Source organism: Aquarana catesbeiana, linkage group LG02, assembly GCF_042186555.1.
Source record: "Aquarana catesbeiana isolate 2022-GZ linkage group LG02, ASM4218655v1, whole genome shotgun sequence".
NCBI lineage: Eukaryota > Metazoa > Chordata > Amphibia > Anura > Ranidae > Aquarana > Aquarana catesbeiana.
The window spans coordinates 190,879,803-190,898,876 of record NC_133325.1 but is presented as its reverse complement, the minus strand read 5'-3'; the positions used below and the strand labels follow the sequence as shown (position 1 = coordinate 190,898,876).

Sequence of the window (19,074 nt, the reverse complement as noted above, 5' to 3'; positions counted from 1 at the left end):
AAATTCTGTACAATAATAATAAAAAGTAACTCCACTTTTGTTGTGATTAATAACATTCAATGTATACGCTATATTATTTTTTTATTTGCGATTTGTTTTCCCACAAAAGTAGAGTTAACCTTTAAGTCTCTGTATAAAGAGAATGCAATGTCCCACCCCAGACATTGGGAGAAGAGGGTAGGAGAATAACTCACCAAAACAATTCAGAGAGCCATTTCATAAGATTGATATCATATGCATTTTCATTAAAAAAACAAAAAAAAAAAAAACCACAGCTTTGGTTTTACTTATTTTAGTATTGTTTAGTCGCAATGAGTCATAGCTATGTATAGCAGCATTATCTGCACTTAGTAGACTCATCTTCTGCAACACACACCCCAGCGCCTGTATAATATGGGCACATAATTTAACCTGGCAGTAGTTTTGACACTAACTTGAAGTATTAGGAGCCCATTTACCACACCTCTGTTTTGGTGCATTTCTTTAAGCATTGTACATGCTGTACTGTTCATCCTCTTAGAAGATGTACTTGCTGGAATCTATACCAAAGCTAAAAACAAGCAAGACTTTTTTGTACATGTGCACCACACAGCAATGCATGGACGTGAACTATGCCTTATACTGCAATGCAGCAATCTAGTGTCACTTAACATGCAGTGACTTCTCCTAGTCTGTATGGAGAATTCACCGCAGCCAGTGACATTAGCCTAACTGTAAAAGCAAAGCAAGGCTTGTCAGTCATGCGAGGAGTGGGGGAAAGTCTAGTAGGGTGTTAGAAAAAAATATTTGAACCTGCCCCTAAAAAGTAAAAGCGGTTTTAGGTACAGCACTACTTCAAGGCCAATTGACTGCACACATTGTAATCTATTTTTACTACCAGCTTATTTAAAGCAAAAGTCTACATTAAAAAAAAAAGTAAAATATTGTGGAGCAAGACAGTTAAATATGTTAAACTTGCATATTAAGTTCCTGAAGTATGCCTATGTAGTCTTTTGAAGCATTCATTGTGTCTGAAAAAACTAATACCTAACAGTAATTGGCAAGAAGAAATTGGTTATATATAATTTATCTCTGAATTCATGACACTCACCGATTCAAAAGCTGTTGCATAAAGTTGTCCGCAGTCAAAGACCTCTGATTTTGTGCCGGGTCCACAGGCACAGGTGTACGATTTTTATCCAGAGAAAGTCCATTAATATAGGCCCTCTCCTCCTGGAGAGCTTTTCTCAGATCCTCTGCTTTTTCCATTAACATGGAGATATTTAAGCTTTCACCTTTTACATCTCTAGTCCGAGGAGAGCCTCCAGCAGCCCTGTCCCGCTTTTCCTCTTTCACTCGTCCAGCCTCTGGTCTACGGCTAAGTGCAGGCAGCTTACTTTTCTTTAGGCCAAACCAGCTGGCAATACCACTGGAATTACGCTGCTTAGGATCTGATGGAGGTGAGCGATGTTGTTCCTGTAGCCTTAACATGTTCTCTTTAATGCCCTTCATGACTTTTTCTTCTATAGCAGAATGCAGAGCACTTAGTGGAAGACTTTCTGTACCCTGTGGGCCTGTGCTACGAGGACAGGCATACTCTGGACATGTACCAGCTTTCTTTCCTATACCAGCAGATTGCATCCTTTGCTTATCTTCACTAGAGGATGTAGGCTGCCGAGGACTAGGCCTCAACTCTTCACTTAGAGGTCGGGATACAAGAGGTTTGGCTGTTGCTTTACTGGGGGATTTTGCAGGTAACTTTGTTGGACTGCCATGAGGGCTGCGAGGAGATTTGCTAGGGACAGGTGGTGCCCGAGGTTGATTACGAGGTCCATGAGGAGAACCGGGTGGACAGTTTGAGGCAGGCTGTCGAGTGCGAGCAGAATCAGATTTTTGGCCATGATACCGTGGTGGATAACTCTCAGTGGATCCAGGTTCAGGAGTCCTTAAACTACTAACAGCTAAGGATCGCTTCATTGATGGGCGGAGGTCAGGTCCATCAGTTATTACCCTAACATTCTCGGTTCCCGAAACAGTGAGCTCAGACTGTTGGCTGTCTGAACACCTCAGCTTTCCCATTCTTTCTTTAAATGGGAGATGGCCAGGAGACTCTACGGTTTTTCTGGAAGTTACATGTTTTCTATTGAATGCCTGATTACGATGATCTTCTGTACAATTTACTTGGGAATGAGCACAAAGTCCAGGGGAACAGCCAAAAGAACAAACTGAACTAACCAACTTTGAAGAACCCTCCAAATCTTCAACAGTTTGGTTTGCAGTGGAAAGTTCTGAATTTTTAGCAGGAACATTCTCATAATCATGAGACTTTTTGGTACAACACTGTACTGCAGATCTACTTAGTAAGCTGTTAGAACTTTCAGTTTGCCCTTGCCTATTGGAATCTGAGTTTATTAATTCAGACGGAGATGGTGGATCAGCATCCACTTCAGGACGAGGTATTTCATCAGCTGCCTTCCTACTTGGGCGCGGAGAGGGAAATGCCTCATAATTATTGCTCCGACAAGGAATTTTGGAGGTTTGAGTGAGCTGAGGGCTGAGCCTTAGAGAGTTTTGACTCTGTGACTTCTCCCCTGAGCCTGGAAGCTTCAAAAACTTGAGAAATTTAGCTGGAGATGGGATGTGGGGTGTTCGGGGCTCGGTGGAGGGAATAAGTGCATCTTGTGGGTCAGAAGAAGAAGAATTGTGAGCCATAGATGGGGGCTGAAAAGAATCATCTTGTGACTCCTGGGTTGCACTCTTGTGGGTAAGTCCACCTGTGTCTCTTGGTAAACTTAGAGTGCTCCCAGTAGAAGGACAGGGAGAAGCAGGTCCTTCAGGTGCATTTTCTGAACTTAACGTTTTTCCTGGGGAACAAGACATAGTGTCCCCTCTGTCTGTAACTGCTGGTGATGCTCCTGACACATGCTGACTTTCTACCATTTCATGAAGGCTTTTGCCATAGCACGTCAGTGAGTGAAGATGCCCAATGTGTCCCCTATTGAAACCAGTTCCATCAGAATGGCCCTCAACTGGGCCCCTTTTATCTCCTGCTCCACGGGAGCAGATACAAGGTGCTAAGCCCTTTGCCAAGTCAGTTAATGGTAAACGCTGTCTGATTTCACTTATTGGAGGGGGAGGCTCTCCAATATCATCATCTGAAGAGGAAGAACTTCCTTCTGCTTGACGTATTGACTGCTGTGCTTCCTCTGCTGCCAAACCAAAGTGTTCTCCTCCACCCTCTCCAGGGCTACCTGCTGGTGGTTCACGTTGTATTGACTTCCATTTCAGCAATTCCTCCCACCCACTTTGGGCTAAAAGCAAACAGGAAGCCCAAGGTTCATCTGCACCAAGTTCTGGAGGGGTCATGCCCTCACCATTAAGGTAATCTAAGCCTTGCTCTGTTCTGATGCGCAGCCCATTCCCACTCGATGCCGGCAAGCCCCCAAGATACGTTGAAGGGGCAGTGCAGCTTGATCCAGACTGAGATCCTGTCGCCTCTAATCTCCGTAGAACTTCCAAGATCTGAGCCTTTTTCCTGAGGAATGGAGACATGGCATCTAAGGAGCGACAAGACGACTGGGCTCTCGCAGAGCGCTGCTTCTCCTGTCGGGAAAAAAAAAAAAAATTAAAGATCCTCTGCCTTCTTATATGTTTTGGATAAGTCAACAGCTAGAACTCTCTGCCATAATTCCCAACAAAATTTCTGTCCACCTGAGAGTTTTGGTTGCTGACTACTTTTGCTTGTTCCAGCTCCTCCAGTTGCATTTTCCATCATTTTAAGAGGGAAGTTTCAGGAAAAAAACTTAAATTTTAAATAAGGAACTTTGAAGCAAAATAAGGGTCAGTGCCCATCTGCAGCCTCACCATTGCCATCAATGCAGCCTGATCAATGCCCACCTGCAGCCTCACAAGTGCCATCAATGCAGCCTTATTAGTCCACATCAATGCAGCCTCACTAATGCCATCAATGCAGCAGCCTCGTCGCCATTGCCATCTATTGACTTCCTATTACACAGAGGCCGCCAAGTAAACAGGAGATTCTCACTGTATGTAATCTGACGGCACTCGTCCTGCGCGCCCCCCCCCCTTGCCTCAGAGGCAGCTGAAATTGAAGTATTGGCGTATAACACGCACACGCTATTTGCATCCGATTTTCATGGTGAAAAAGTGAGTGTTATACGCCAATAAATACAGTATATAGCATCTATATTCTGGTGGACAGCAGCATTGTCAGTGTTGGAGGAGGGTAGTGTTGGACTAGCAGGTTTACATGGACTTGACAACCAAATTAAAAAACTTTATAAACTGTTACAGCAAACAAGTTTTTTTTCCTTTTTTGGGATACAGGTTTTACATAAATGAATAAAAGTTGACCATTGTAACCACCCCTGTGAGTAGTCAACCATCTAACTGCCACTTTTTCTGGAAAGCTTGGTCTGTTACGGGAAGTTGAAAAATAACAGTCTTACTGGCTGGATCACCAGGTGAAAATAAAGGTTAAAAGCCTACAAAAACAAAGCTAATGCATCCACCACATTTAATAATTGGTAAACCTCAACAGAATACATTTTTGTTATTGGGTTTAATACTGCTTTAATACTTAGAAAAGAAGAGGAAGGCATATATCTGTTTACCTCTCTCTGCACTGCACATTGTCCTAGTGGAAGAGACACAGGCAGCCTCTCTAGATCACCTCCATGACAGTCAGATACAGCCTGCAGTGGATGCAACTGGATAGGAAAAGAACAAAAGAAATATTAAATCTGAAAGTACCAGGATCTCAAAGTATCTTATGTCCACAGATGTCACCTATACAAAAGCATTTAAGAGTTTCCTTTGGATAGCTGTGCAGCAGTATTTTGTTGAACCACCTTTGCTTTAATTACAGCTTTTAGTCTGTTGGGATATGTCTCTACTAACTTTTCACATCTAGCTTTGCAATATTTGCCCACTTTAATTTGCATAACTGCTCGAGTTAAGTTAAATCTGATGGTGTCCATTTGTGGACTGCAGTCTTCAAATCATTCCACAGCTTTTCAATGGGGTTCAAGTCTGGGCTCTGACCAAGTCATGCAAGGACATTCACCTTTTTCTCCTTCACCCACTGTGTGGTCATTTTTGCTGTGTGCTTTGAGTCATTGTCATGTTGGAAGGTAAACCTTCTTCCAATTAACAACTTTCTGGCAGAGGCCAGCAGATTTGCCTCAAGAATTTGCTGGTATTTTGCCCCATCACTTTTTCCTTCTATCCTAACAAGTGCTCCAATCCCTGCTACAGAGAAACACCCTCATAACAGGATAATACCACCTCTATGCTTTACTGTAGGAATGGTGTTATTTGGATGGTGAACTGTATTGGATTTCTGCCATACATATGGTTTGGTGCTGAGGCCAAATAATTAAATTTTAGTCTCTGACCATAACGCCTTTTTCCACATGGCCTCAAAATCTTCAAGGTACATTTAAGGTCCTTGAATAGCCTAGTCAGAGCCCAGACATAAACCCCATTAAAAATCTGTGGAATGACTTAAAGACTGCAGTCCACAAACGGTCACTGTCAAATTTAACTGAACTTGAGCAGTTCTGCTAAGAAGAGTGGGCAAATATTGCAAAGTATAGATGTGTAAAGTTAGTAGACACATATCCCAACAGACTGAAGGCTGCATTTAAAGCAAAAGGTGGTCCAACAAAATACTGACATGGGGGGGTGGGAAAGAATCCTTTTTCTAACTCAGTGATCCGGTTTTTGATTTTTTTTCTGGTGGTGTTATAAGCTTTCACTTTCACTAATAAATACAGCTGGATAAAACAAAAACTGTGTCTATCTTCATTTCAGGCTGCAAAGCAAAAAATGGGATTCTATAGGGGGGGGGGGGGGGGGATTCTTTTCTACCTACTGTACATACTTTTTTTTTTTTTACAATATAAAACAAACTTGTGTAAAGTAGTGCAGACGGAAAGATTTAATGCATCAATGCACATAAAGTATGTTTGGTGAAATTAGGTTTGTGTGTATGGGCGACTTTACACAAATAAATGATGAATAGATGTGTACAGACACCTTTTCCAATTCATGTCTATGGGTGACTGTATGCAACTCTAGGACATTCAGGACATCAGAAAGATGCAGTGTCTTTATGCTGCACGGGCAAATGCATCCATGTGTTTGTAGCCTAATGCCTCATAAAAAGTTCCAGTGAGGCAAAGGTTACAATGTAGCTGAAACGGGAAGGTGATGTGTTATCACGTGATTCACCAATTCAAATCAACTCATCTGTGCTTTGTAATGTGACCTGATGGATACAGCTCTTACCTCCGGGGATGATCCTGAGGAGCGCTGCAGCTTTTGGTGAAAGAGGTCACCTAATGCTCTGTTCTGACGCTCAAGGTCAAACACCCTCTTTTTCAATTTTATACATTCCTCCCGAAGATCCTAGCAAAAGTAAGATTTTTTTTATTATACAACAATTAAAGCTAACATAATACAAGTCTCCTATAAGCAAAGCAGATGTTGAAGTGTATCTAAAATCAGGGACAGGTAAAACAGGAGCGGTTTTGTAATTCTGTGCAAGCTACAGAAACTGGGTTTTAAGCCACCTTGGCGTGCCATTAAGAACAAAACTCCAAAACTTAGAAAGAAACCCTTCAATTATAGACCAGACAAAAAGAATGCACTGCACCAGAAGGTGTTTAGCTTTTCAGAGCCTTGGATAATGAGTAAGAGGGTCCTGGGGTGCTGCACACATACATACGTTTCCTGGCCTTTTCTAGAGCAGTGATCCGTATATTTCTAGACTACAAGCTGTCAGACTAAATGAGAGTGCAGCAGAGAGGCCATAACAAGGCCACTGTGTAAAGAGCTACTCCTCAGGTTTCAAAAAGAATCCTTTGGTGCCCATGTTTTATGCAAAAACTCCTTCCACAACTGATCATTATGAATTTAACTCCATCACCATAAATACTTTTGAGTGTTTTGCACCATTTAAATAAAGTAAATCTGACAGCTTGGCAACGTTAAAAATGAGCAAACCACTGCACTGAAATCGGTTAACCCAAAAAAAAAAAAAAGATACTGTTCCCTTAAAGCATGTTATACAGCACAGTGCTTGTGCTGTGTCATTTGGACCCCCCTATCACCTGAAATACCTGGCTGATCCTGCCTGGCTATACCCTCCCCTCTGCAAACTGACCAGGATAATCATGGCTGCTGAGCCCTGACACCATGGTCAGTTTGCGCGATTCAGTCATCCGCAGCCTGCTATCTGTCTCCTGTGTCCTTCTCCCCCCCCCTCCCCTCTCTGGGCGCCACCCCACCGCTCCTGCTGCTCTCACATCTATTAAATACTCCAATCTGCTCTGTACCGTTATAATAATTGTCCCTGTGCCTGTGATCTGTAAGAAAAACTGCCCAATTGTACCTATATGAGCACGGCAACCAGCGCTCAGCTGATTGTCGGCTCTCTCTCCCCCTCCTCCCTGGCTGACGTCAGCGGGAGAGCTTGGCCCCGCCCACTGCAGCCATGAGCCAGAGAGAGAAGAGAGAGCTGACAGTCAGCTGAGCGCCAGAGCCACGCTCATATAGGTACAATTGGGCAGATTTTTTTACAGAACACAGTCACAAGGACAATTATTATAATGGTACAGAGAGGATGGGGGTATTTAGTAGAAGTGGTTTAACAACCACTTTAACTAAAGATAATGTTTCCGCCATGGGTCTCCCCCATTAAATGGCAAGGCACCGTGGATCAGGACCAGACACATGCCGGATGGCAGTTCTGAGTGAGGCAAAACCTAGCTAGGGTATATAGATCTTTTGTGTAGGAAATGGTTAAGCCCACTGCAAGCAATACGACCTTTTAAGGACTTGGACAGTTTGCAATCATACATGCCTTTTGTATGAGTCATCCAAAGTAATCAGGAAAACTAAAATATTAGGAGGCTTTAAGTCTTGTATGGCTCATTAACCAATTTTAGAATTCATTATTAGATATTGTGAGGCCTAGAAAATATGCAATTTCCCCATCAGGTAGAAATCAGAAATTATCAATATCTAAAAAGGAAAACCATATAAATACAGGGAAGAGACACAAACTCCGTGCTTATGAGGTTTCTGGAAGGAATGGACCCAACCATCCAAACACATTTTATTGTATGCTTTTGCATTCAAGACTGTATTACAGCAGTGCTGGAAATTGGCAGTAATTTTTAATAAATGTATGCTGCCCCTAATTGCAAGGGATACCATTTAGGTCAAATAACTTTTTATTCAGACAAAAATTTCAGGGTAGAAATATACAGGAGGTCATACATGTGATTAACTTTTCGCAAGGGGCATCTTTTAAATGTGCTCATTTATATAGATTGTCAAATATATGAAAATATTTTATTGGAGAAAAAAAACAGTGCCAACGTGAGAAGTGCCTGTTAAAAAGAAAACAGCAAGAACAGCACGTGCTTACCTTTTGATTTAAAAGTGCCTGCACAACATGGTTTGCAACCTATAAGAAAAGAAAAAAAAAAAAAAAGAAAATGTAGGTAAAAATGCCAAAAATGTATTTACTACAGTTCTCCTACACACTTCAGCCAACATGAAGACCTGCAGTTCCAAATTCAATGAGATGTCAAACCGCATTTATTCAAAAAAGTAATGAAAAATGATTGTAAATAAAGACAGAGGGTAGTATAACGCCACATTTTGAATGTTGTTTTCAAAGAATACTTTTGTCTGCAAATAAAATTTACACCTTTAGAAAACTAAATTTTTCCATAAACTGACTTTTGTAACAGTTATTTCAATTTACTCAAGAGACTACCTGTGGTTTGCGATGTGACCACTTAGTTCAGCAGGAGCGGCTGAGATTCGAACCATGTATGGGCAGGCTGAATGTACCACGTTGATCGATCAATCAACTTGGGTACAACCAGCATGGCGAGTTTTACCTGCGATTAACCACGACATTGGCTCAGCAGAAGAAATTCCCGCATCAACACTATTGATAGGGGAATCGACCCGTGGTTGCAGGAAAGAACTTAGCTGCATGTATGGCCGGTCTTACTCATGATAGCGATTATACAATATGTTGGAAGTCTTAGAGGCCCCCAGTACCTAGCAAATTGGATCACTTCCTGGCTTTGTTCTGAGTTCAAAGAAAAAACACACACACCAAGTTGTTAACAGAATGCCCCAACAACCCTTAATTGCCCATTGGCCCCCTGCTACCTCACCACTACATCACAGGGCAGAGCAGAAGTTAAGAACCTTTTAATATGAGCCAATCAGAACACAGAGGAACCCACTCAACAGTAGGCTTGTTAACACTTTTTGTACACTGGTTGCTACTGTGCATTTTTCTTGTAGTCTGTTCTTTTCTGGAGTATTTCTGACAGATGGGTCACTATGCACCGAACAGCTATCCTTACTAGTCCCTACTATAGATGAAAGTTTAAATCTCTGGCACCAAGTAAGAATAAATGACTTTCAAATAGAGCTTAAACCTATAGAGATTTCAAAGCCAATATCCCCAAGTTAGTTTAAGCTGTTCTCTTACATAACGTCATAGGACAGCCTTGTGCTTGACTAATGTTCTAGGAGCTGTGTGCCCAGTTATGTGTATTAAGTCTTATCTTCAGGATTCAAATACCGAATGAGATTTCTGGCATTCCATATGGATGACACAATAATTGAAGCCAGCCGTGGGCTGTGAAATATTTGCATTCCCGCAGCTGTCTGGAGCACACTGCTATTTCAGTGTCTACCCTCTCATTGAGGGATGGACAAGTGTGTTTCATAGACAGTCCATTGTATTTAATACCCCCCGGCGGCCTTCGGTGCTGGGTTCATATTACATACAATACCATAACGGGCATTTCCTACCACATAAAAGTCTAATAAAAATCTATCTTTGCCAGTTCCAGAGCATGATGCATCCCAGTCACATGGATAGCAATTATATTACAGATATTACCACAGCAAGCAGTGTATATAGCTTTCACAAACCATACAACAATTCAACATACCTCATCAAGGCAACGCTCATATGTTTCCCGCTGAGTTTCATTGGCTTGGACAAGAGCAGAGTTTTCAGCCTGCAAGAAACATTCATAGAGATTTACAACTTACAGCAAATTATTCTTCTATGAGTAATTTTAATAACCCCCGATATACATAAATGATTAAAATAGGGTGGATAAACAAGGAGTGCAGCTACCCCAGGGCCAAAAAAGCTGGATGAGGTCCAGATTCATACCCCTTTTGCTTCTTCAGGAGAAGAGATGTAAATGGAGGACCCCTCCACACCATGTGTTGTCGCTGTGAAGCGGTCTCCAGCCCTTAACATTTTAATTATAGATATCTTGCACTTTGCAATCTTTGATCTGAGATAGTCTCAGCCTGGTTTAAACATTATCATGCAATGTTGTATGCAATGTTGATGCTATAGATTGAGCTGCTGTGAAGTAATTTGTTATAACTGTATTCAGTGACAGGATCACCTCTTTGTTGAGAGAAGAAACTATGCTCTATGTGGTTTAGTGAATAGCATTTTTGACTTGCAGCTCTACCATCCTTTGTTCGAATCTCGACACGATCTGCATTAAGTTTACATGCTCTCCTTTGCTCTCATGGGCTTCCTCTGGGTGCCCCAGTTTCCTCCCACACTCCAAATACATGCTGGTAGGTTGAATAGCTACAGTCTAAAATTGGCCATAGTAGGATATTCTATGGCAGTGATGGCGAACCTTGGCACCCCAGATGTTTTGGAACTACATTTCCCATGATGCTCATGCACTCTGCAGTGTAGTTGAGCATCATAGGAAATGTAGTTCCAAAACATCTGGGGTCAAGGTTCGCCATCACTGTTCTATGGCGTATGTCCAAGATGGCTGCTTCATCTCCTGTCTGCCCCAACATCAATCTGAAAAGCGCTTTGAGTCCCCAGGGAGAAAAACGCTATAGAAATATAGGTTCGATCAGATAGAAATATAGGTGAGATTCTCTTACTTGATCCCTTTTGATCCATTAAATATACCATATAAAGTGTTTTATTAGATCTAAAATGCCTGTTGATCCTGACAGAAATCTTGTGAGCAGCCAGTGCTCCATATACTCTCTGCCTGTGCAAAAGGAGGAGTTATATACACGTGGTAAAGAGAATAGATGAAAAGAAGTCTGTGTTCTTAGTAATACATCCGATATGAAGTAGCAGGGCTGAAACCGCATGCTTAGGAATTCAGAGCTGTGCTTTCATGCCAAAGAAGGTGGTAGGAGCATATTTCTGGCATATCAAGAGTAATTTTCCTTACTTGCGCATATTATATTTGCCTTGACATACAAAAGTAAAATGGTTTGTATGAGTGTAGATTCTTTGTAATCTGGTTTTACCACCATGGTTTTGTCTACCTTGCCAACTAGTGGAGAGAAATAGCTGGCAGATGCAAGTCCAAGTGCTTAACAGCAGCAGGCATGCTGTCCATACTTTAAATAAAGGAAATAATTGCAACAAGCCCCCTGGCTTTTCTATTAATTCCAAGATGGCAGTGGAGACTCTTGCTGTGACCAAACCAATATGGGAGGTAGCCATGTGGCTGAAGAGAACACATATGACCTCTTTCCCACTGAAAATCATTAATACAGATTAATTCCATCATTTTTTTATATCACCAAAATGCACAGCGAAGGGAACCCTTTTAGTTGCTGTGTATATGAAGCCGTTATTTGCAGAATAATTTGGTGGTATGATAAGGCGATCAGCTTTTAGACATTTTCAGGTGTTTTTAATGCACCTGTTTACCAGCGACTCAGCGTCGAGTTTTTTATGATCATGAACTCATACAGAGTATTTAATGACATTTGCAAAATAAAGCTTAGTGTTTTTTCCCCAAATAAACATTTGGCTGCTCTAGAAAACACCTAATTTCATTATGGGAAAATGCCATAAATTCCCATAGTCCGTTTACAAGGGAAAACATTAGCATTTGCCTCACCTCAAGCTCTCGTAATCTTTCCAGTAGCTCCTGAATGACTAGTGGCTCAGACACCCCTCCACTAATAAGCCGGATTTCGTCCTCCACCTCTGACGTCATTCTCTGAAAGTAGGAATACACCCAAGCTTAGTATTGACTGACATTTGACATATGGCACAACACAATATAATGTGCCCGGCTCCAAAACACAGGCAACAAAACACAAGAGACATTTAATAGTGACAAGAATAGAAAACAACGGACGCACATCCATGAGGGCACAGACACATATTTGGATCTAAGAATACCAAAGACTAAACAAGGTCTTGGGTCTTCAATGGGCTATGAACTTCTTCCAGCTGCAGACTTATTCAAGTGGCAGCAGTTTTACCAGCAGAAGAGAACTAAACATACCATAATGATAGTTGTAGTAATTTGAGCAATGGCAACAAACAGAGCTCCCATGAGAAAGCACCTAAAGAGATTTAAAGGAAGCCAGCACTGAGTAGATTATGGAGCCTGTCTTTCCTGACTTCTCCTTGCTGGCCATAGAAGTCAAAATTCAGCCAGTTCAGAGGGACCCGCCAAATTCTGATCAGTGTGAGGCTGCCTGTTCAACAGAAATCAAATCGATTATTAGCCACCGATCAGTGCATTATGACAGGGCCAGATGCAGCTGTCAGAATACAATATCCCGGAAGGGGATGATTCCTCCATCCACCTTGACTGGCTAAAAGAAAATAAAAATCATCTTTGGCAAGCTTAATTCACTGACCTCAATATTTCGATAATCATGGACATGAAACGAGTATGGATATTAGAGTTTTGACTTCATTGACCGCATACTTGTTTTGCCATCAGTGAAGTTAATGGCTCAAAAAGCACTTAAAAAGACTGATACAGCCAAATAATTAGCATTTCCTAAAGGCCAACATGGGCAGCTTACAGATCTATCTCAGTACAGACTTTTAAATGTGGGCAAATAATTCTGTACTTAATACAACTGCAAATGGCATGTATGTAGTATTTTAGTTTGGAATGAAAATTTGTCCATTTTGAATGTCAGTTAACCAAGACCACCCCACCAATGTAGGTTTGCTTGTTACGAGAGCAGCGCCAGGATGTTAGGGTGATCCTTAAAGGAAATCTATGGTCATAGCTTGTACTTTCATTTTGGAACATCGGCATTGTACTAGCAATTCAAACAATCGTTCTATTTAATAATCCGATATAAGGCTACTTGAAAAAATTCACCTTTCATGTTGTAAGTTTTGCCTGTCTGTTGGCCATCTCTTTCCAGACATCCTGTACTCCCTCCCTTGTGTGCTTTGCAACTTTTCCTTGGTTGTCTATTTTCAACTTCTAAGGACTAAATTTCCCATGGTACCTTGCTGCCTGAAAGCAGCGATTCCTGTACGACTCCACCTCCTATAACTCCTCCTCTCAGCACCTCTGTAGTTCAGAAGGCAGGCTCTGGGAATTCTGTGACACAGCAATGCCTTCTCAATGATGCGCATCAAGGAAGTAAATGTGTGAGATTTTCACAAAGTAAGTTTACAAACTTCAAGATCATTCTGATTAATGGAAGTAGGCTAGAAAGAACTGAAATAGAATGTAGAGATGAATATATGATTTTACATTTAGACCAAATATACACTTTAATGTAACTAGTGAGAGATGTTAAAAGGTGTTGCACTATCAGTTGACGAATATCAACTCAGTTTCTCCCTAAATTTCTGCCTGTAGGCCCTTATTTCCTCCCAATTACTTCTCAGAACACCAGATCATTCAACCTTACCCTCACAAAGCTTCACCCACTGTTATCACGGTAAAAGGGAATATAGGGCTTATAAAAAAGGAAAGACCAAAAAAACTACACACAATAAAAAAAAAAATATTTAAAGCTAAAGTCACATTGGTCCAGCTTGGACCCACGTAAGTGTGTATGTATGTATGTATGTATGTATGTATGTATCATACGTGGAAGATCCTTGTAGAAGTTGGAAATCACTGTAGCAGGCACTGCTACTACAGTGATTGCTGCTGGCCTGGCCTCAAGGTCCTGTGTCAAGCAGTTGCCCTGATGCTTAGTAAACAAAAGAGAGTTTGCTTGCCTCGTATGACCGCCATTCATAGAACGCTTGCATTTTCTCAATTAGTGAAAAAGTGTTCTCAAATTGATTAAGTGGAGCTGTGAGGGGGTGACATCACAATCTCCACCTCGTCCATCAGAGTTCTCCATCATACGTAGTAGCCATGGGGTTGAGTTGTGGGAACGGCAGATGGAGAACTCTGAGTTTAGCTCACCATCAGATCTGCTTCTCATGTAAATGACAGTGTGTGGCAGTAGGCAGATTCCAAAACCATTATTCAGTCCAAAATTGGCTCTGGAATCTGCCTGTTGCCATGTGCTGTCAATCACAAGTCAGATGGACCTGATGAGGACCAATCTCAACACCTTGATCAAGGTTCACCCACTGTCTAAGTTCAGCCCTGCATTATTGGTTGATAGGATGCTGGCAGCCTGCATTCTAGCAACCAATAAAGCAAATACGCAATATTCAAAATCCCCCCACCCAATTACTTGTATTTCTGTCCCTATGCCAACTGTGTGTTGGTCCTAACTACCTCCAGTTTCGTTATCTACAAACTGTAGCTAGGGTTGCCACCTCATCCCTTTAAATCCGAACACATATTAATTACACAGGTTCTGTGGCTGATTAAAGTGCTAATTAAACTTGTTGGCACTTGGTGTCTTATCTGCATTAAATTAGCCTCAGAAACTGTGTAATTCATGTGTGTTCGGGTTTAAAGGGATGGGGTGGCAACCCTATCTGCAGCAGCATAACGAAACATTGTAAAAAGTAATTGCATGAATCTGTTGTACATGTCAGAACAGTTCCCAAAATGGTTGCAAGGCTTTCATGAATTTGCAGCAGTACATTTTAAAGGAAATGCCAGAAAAATCTCCTAAATGCTTTATTGTATTTACCTTATGATTGGCAAAAAAAAAATGTAGTTGCGTGCTAACTATACTTGAGTAACACATTTATAGTATTAAGTCATATGACCTCAGTCCGTGCTGTGGGGATCTTCTGTTATCTACAGTACTTAGAAAACCATGTGAATTTGGTTAAGTCAGTTTTGTGGATCAGCAAGTTCACTATGGGTGTGCACATTTAAGGATTACATACATTTAAATTGCATCAGACAGTTCAGTGTATGTCTGGTAGAAATATTTGCTGTTCCGTCATTTATAGTCTATGCTGCTTTGTATTAATGCCGAACTTGAGTCCTACAGCTAATACACAGATTAAATAAATATGAGAACTTTATCTACCAAATGATTTATATATGTTAAACCATCCAGTTCGGGGATTTGCGCAGTTCTGACTTCTCTCTACTGAAGTGAACAGAGCTAGGTCTTGAATGACTAGTGAAGGTGAAGGAGAAGGAGAGGGCTGCAATCTCACCTTTATCACTCTGCTTCTTCAGCTGGCCATGGATGGAAATTCGGCTCGTTCAGCGGGCTGAATTTCCATCCATCTATGGCAGTTTTGGTTTGTGAGAAGTTGATCTAATGATCAACTTTTCACGAACGGCCGTGCTGGAAAAGTTTTGCTCGCTCAATGCTGCAGCCAGCTTGTCCAGATGGGGGAATCTGTTCAATTTCTTTCTGATCAGCCTAACGGCTGATCAAAAGAAAAGGAAAAAAAAAAAAACAAAAAAAAAAAAAAAAAAACTGACCCATGTATGTCCAGCTTTACTCCTTCGGCCTTCATTTATGCAGGTATTTGAGCAGAGTACCTATACGGTTGCTAGTGCTGTCCCTCCCTCTCCCAAACTGAACTGCAGGGTACTTTAATTAAACCTAGTTTCTTTTACAAATGCACCTAAATATTTTATGTAATGACACATACAGTACATGCAAAAACTAGTGCCCTTTAGGCCTCATGCACACTGGACGTTAAAATAACGTTATAAAAAACGCCAGTAGCTTTGCAGTGAGTCTTTCAACGTTTAACGTTTTTTGCAATAGTTTTTTTTTTTTTTTTTTTTAAGTTTTTCTAACAAAAATGTTAGAAAATGCTGGTGAGCCACATTTGAGCGCGTTTAAGCGTTTTTTTGTGGTCAGAAAAACAGCTCCTGAACACGATTTTAGGGTGTTCATACAACAGCCCATAAACGCAACTGCTGACAAATGTCCAAAAATGTCCATGTGTGCATAGACACATAGGATAACAGAGGGGAGTTTATGGGCTGTTAAAAAAAACGCCCAAAAAACGTCTGTTTATGAGCTTCAGTGTGCATGGAGCCTTAGATTGTAAGCTCCTCAACCAAGGCCCTCCTTTTTCTTCTGTATTGAACTGTGCTGTATTTGTATACTGTCCCTCTTTATATTGTAAAGCGCTGCACAAACTGTTGGCACTATATAAATCCTGAATAATAATGTTTTTTTCCAGCTGCTTTAGTTTTCATCCTAAAGCCCTAAAACAGACCTTGAACGAAAAAGGGCATTTTAACAATAAAGCTCTTTAATATTTGTATTATGTTCTGATGTATGGTACCATGCCTCTGCAATAAAACCAATGCTGAATGAATAATACAGGCCAGTGCTAACAGATTCACATGCTGGTCATAGGATGCACAGTGTTGGCAAATCTCCCATCCAACAAAATGCTGAAGATAGAATTCCATGTCCCTGAAGTCTCAGTAGATTTTAGTAGCAGTGAGGATAACAATGAAGTAAAATATGCTCTTGTACGCCATGGGTTTACGAGCCATAAAGTGGCATCCAAAGTGGTAGGTAAAATGGAGGATATAAAAATTGGAGAAAGGAAAGTTCTCCACAGAAGAGGATAGCAAACAATGAGGTTCCATCTTTTGTTTTTTTGGAAATCAAGCAAGGAACCTGATTGGCCAATACAGGCAAACTTCGAACTTCCGTGGGGAACCTTTGTTCCTCCTCACATGATATAAAGCACTGCAATATCTTTGCAAAGGTCAAACTCATTTTGCAGTTTTTTTTTTTAGCAAATATGACATTTGTTGTCCAGCTTGACAAGTGTATTCACAGGTTTTTATTGGGCTGAACTAGGGCTGGGGAGGGGGGGAGAGGGCTGGGGAGGGGGGGGGGGGGGGAGAGGGCTGGGGAGGGGGGGGGATAGAGGGCGGGGGAGAGAGGGCTGGGGAGGGGGGGGGTGGGAGGGCTGGGGAGGGGGGGGGGGGGTGGGAAGGCTGGGGAGGGGGGGGGGGCTTGGTACACAAGTTATGTTCTGTTTTGTATGTATGTCTAACAAAATGTTGAATAAACATAATTTTTCCAAAAAAAAAAAAAGACAGAGCCTGCTTGAGGCCCCTTGCACATGGGCAATCTAGCCGCAGTGCACCCAGGAGGCAAAGGTGAAGAGTCCAGCTGACACTGAATGCTGCATTGAGCGGCACCGGTGTTTAGAACCTGGTGCATTCAGGGACAAAGGTATGGCTGGGCGGCTCCATGTGCAAGGGGCCTAACAGTGCAGGTATAGCACCCACTGGGGAAAGTTCTGCCAAACACTTTACCTGTCTGTGTAACTTAGTGCCACTTAGCCTGCAATTTTACATGTAATAAAAAAGGGCATTGACTCTTCATCAGGCTTTGGGGTCCTCCCTGATCTTACACACGGATTCCGTCTGGAGGTTTTGGAACACAAAAGACCATTCAGGGATTAGGTTCCAGGATGCAGAATAACTGCGTCCTGGACCCTCATTTCTGAATGGACAGGGGCCTAAACCCTGGTACCACTCAGTATAGTGTTCAGCCCTATCCAGCCACAGCTTGCTATACTCTATGACAGGCTGCCTGCAGCAGGGCCGGACACAACCTGTCCCTCCAAGAAGCACTAAAGTGCCGGGATGGATGCACTGCAGCTGGATTGCCCCGTGTGCAAGGAACCCTAATCAGTTCACTTTCCTGGTTACAAGATGTGGAACACTAAGAAATGGTTTTGTTTGCATAGTCAGGAGATTTATTCACAACAATATGTTTTTGATATTACAACCGCAAAGGCACTTTTTTTTCTTGCATATAGACATTTACATACATTTAGCTATGAAAAACCTGGATCTGACATGCAATAGCTATCATCCCACTTTAGTGACAAATAAGTGACTAGACTTCCCCCATCTGGTTTTAAGGATTATGGAGATTAGGCAATTCCCAGAATGCACAGTGTTTTGTATGGAATGTACATCTGGGTGGGAGGGGCCTATGTGGAGCCAGAGAGACAGCAAGAAACAGGTCACCCGTATATTCTCAAAACACAAAACATCTGGGGACAGAGGAACAAACCTTTCTATTGATCTCACCTCATTTGTGATCTCATACCCGGGAGCTTGGCGAGCGCAGGGTCCACAGCATGTCACCCCCACCTACGACAAAAAGATCAAACGGTTATCGGACCATCAAACAATATTACGTGCTGCCTAACCTTATAGCTCCATGGCTCATCTTCAATTAGATTGCAAGCTCCTTTCCTCTGATCTTCAGGGAGAGCACACATGCGGTGTTGGTACCATACCATTAAGCCAGAAGCCAGAGGTCTAACCCTGGACAATTACTCCCTAGAGACCATAATCACATCTGTTAGGCAGTTGTTTGACCTCTTTAATGACGTGTGTTTTTAAGCTCTCTGCACGGCACAATGCACACCGCATTAGAGATCTGTGCTTCTAGGCCATTCAGTAATTAAGTGTTTGACTCTGTATAACGTATAATAACCTGATCAGCACAGCACTACTGTCTACCTCATATTACCCTTGTGTTCAAGAGAGGACACTGCAGGCACGGGCTGGCCCCAGCACAAAGCGATGGCATGCTTAAATCCACTTATTAACTGCTTTTCACAGCAACTGATCCCTAAACTGGCAGAACATTTTGTTCATTGCAATATACTTTTTTTTGTTTGCATGACCCCATGACAGATTTCCTCTGTCATCTGCTATCTCTTCAGATAAAAACCCTTAAATGATGCAAAGTCTGTATAAGCAATATGCAAGTATGGCAACTGCCTAAGAACCAGGTTTAGCACATTAAGCAGATCTCTATCTCTGTGCACAGCTATGATAAATAAAAAGATGATCATTCACACACCCT

The 19,074-nt window shown here is 41.8% G+C and overlaps 1 protein-coding gene across 4 annotated transcripts in view; it reads right to left on the bottom strand.

Moving 5' to 3' along the window:
- Window positions 1-19,074, bottom strand: part of NCKAP5L (NCK associated protein 5 like) — a 119,844-nt gene that overhangs the window by 20,088 nt on the left and 80,682 nt on the right. For 3 of the 4 annotated variants that reach the window (XM_073614087.1, XM_073614090.1, XM_073614088.1), the window contains exons 2-8: window positions 18,288-18,350; window positions 11,961-12,062; window positions 9,996-10,064; window positions 8,438-8,476; window positions 6,292-6,411; window positions 4,614-4,709; window positions 1,091-3,582 (exon numbers count right to left, since the gene is read on the bottom strand). In XM_073614087.1, coding sequence (XP_073470188.1) covers window positions 1,091-3,582; window positions 4,614-4,709; window positions 6,292-6,411; window positions 8,438-8,476; window positions 9,996-10,064; window positions 11,961-12,059 — 2,915 coding nt within the window. In that variant the 5' untranslated portion in view covers window positions 12,060-12,062; window positions 18,288-18,350. Of the gene's footprint in view, window positions 1-1,090; window positions 3,583-4,613; window positions 4,710-6,291; window positions 6,412-8,437; window positions 8,477-9,995; window positions 10,065-11,960; window positions 12,063-13,193; window positions 13,498-18,287; window positions 18,351-19,074 lie in introns of those variants that run through there. The other variant, XM_073614089.1, reaches the window with a different exon arrangement.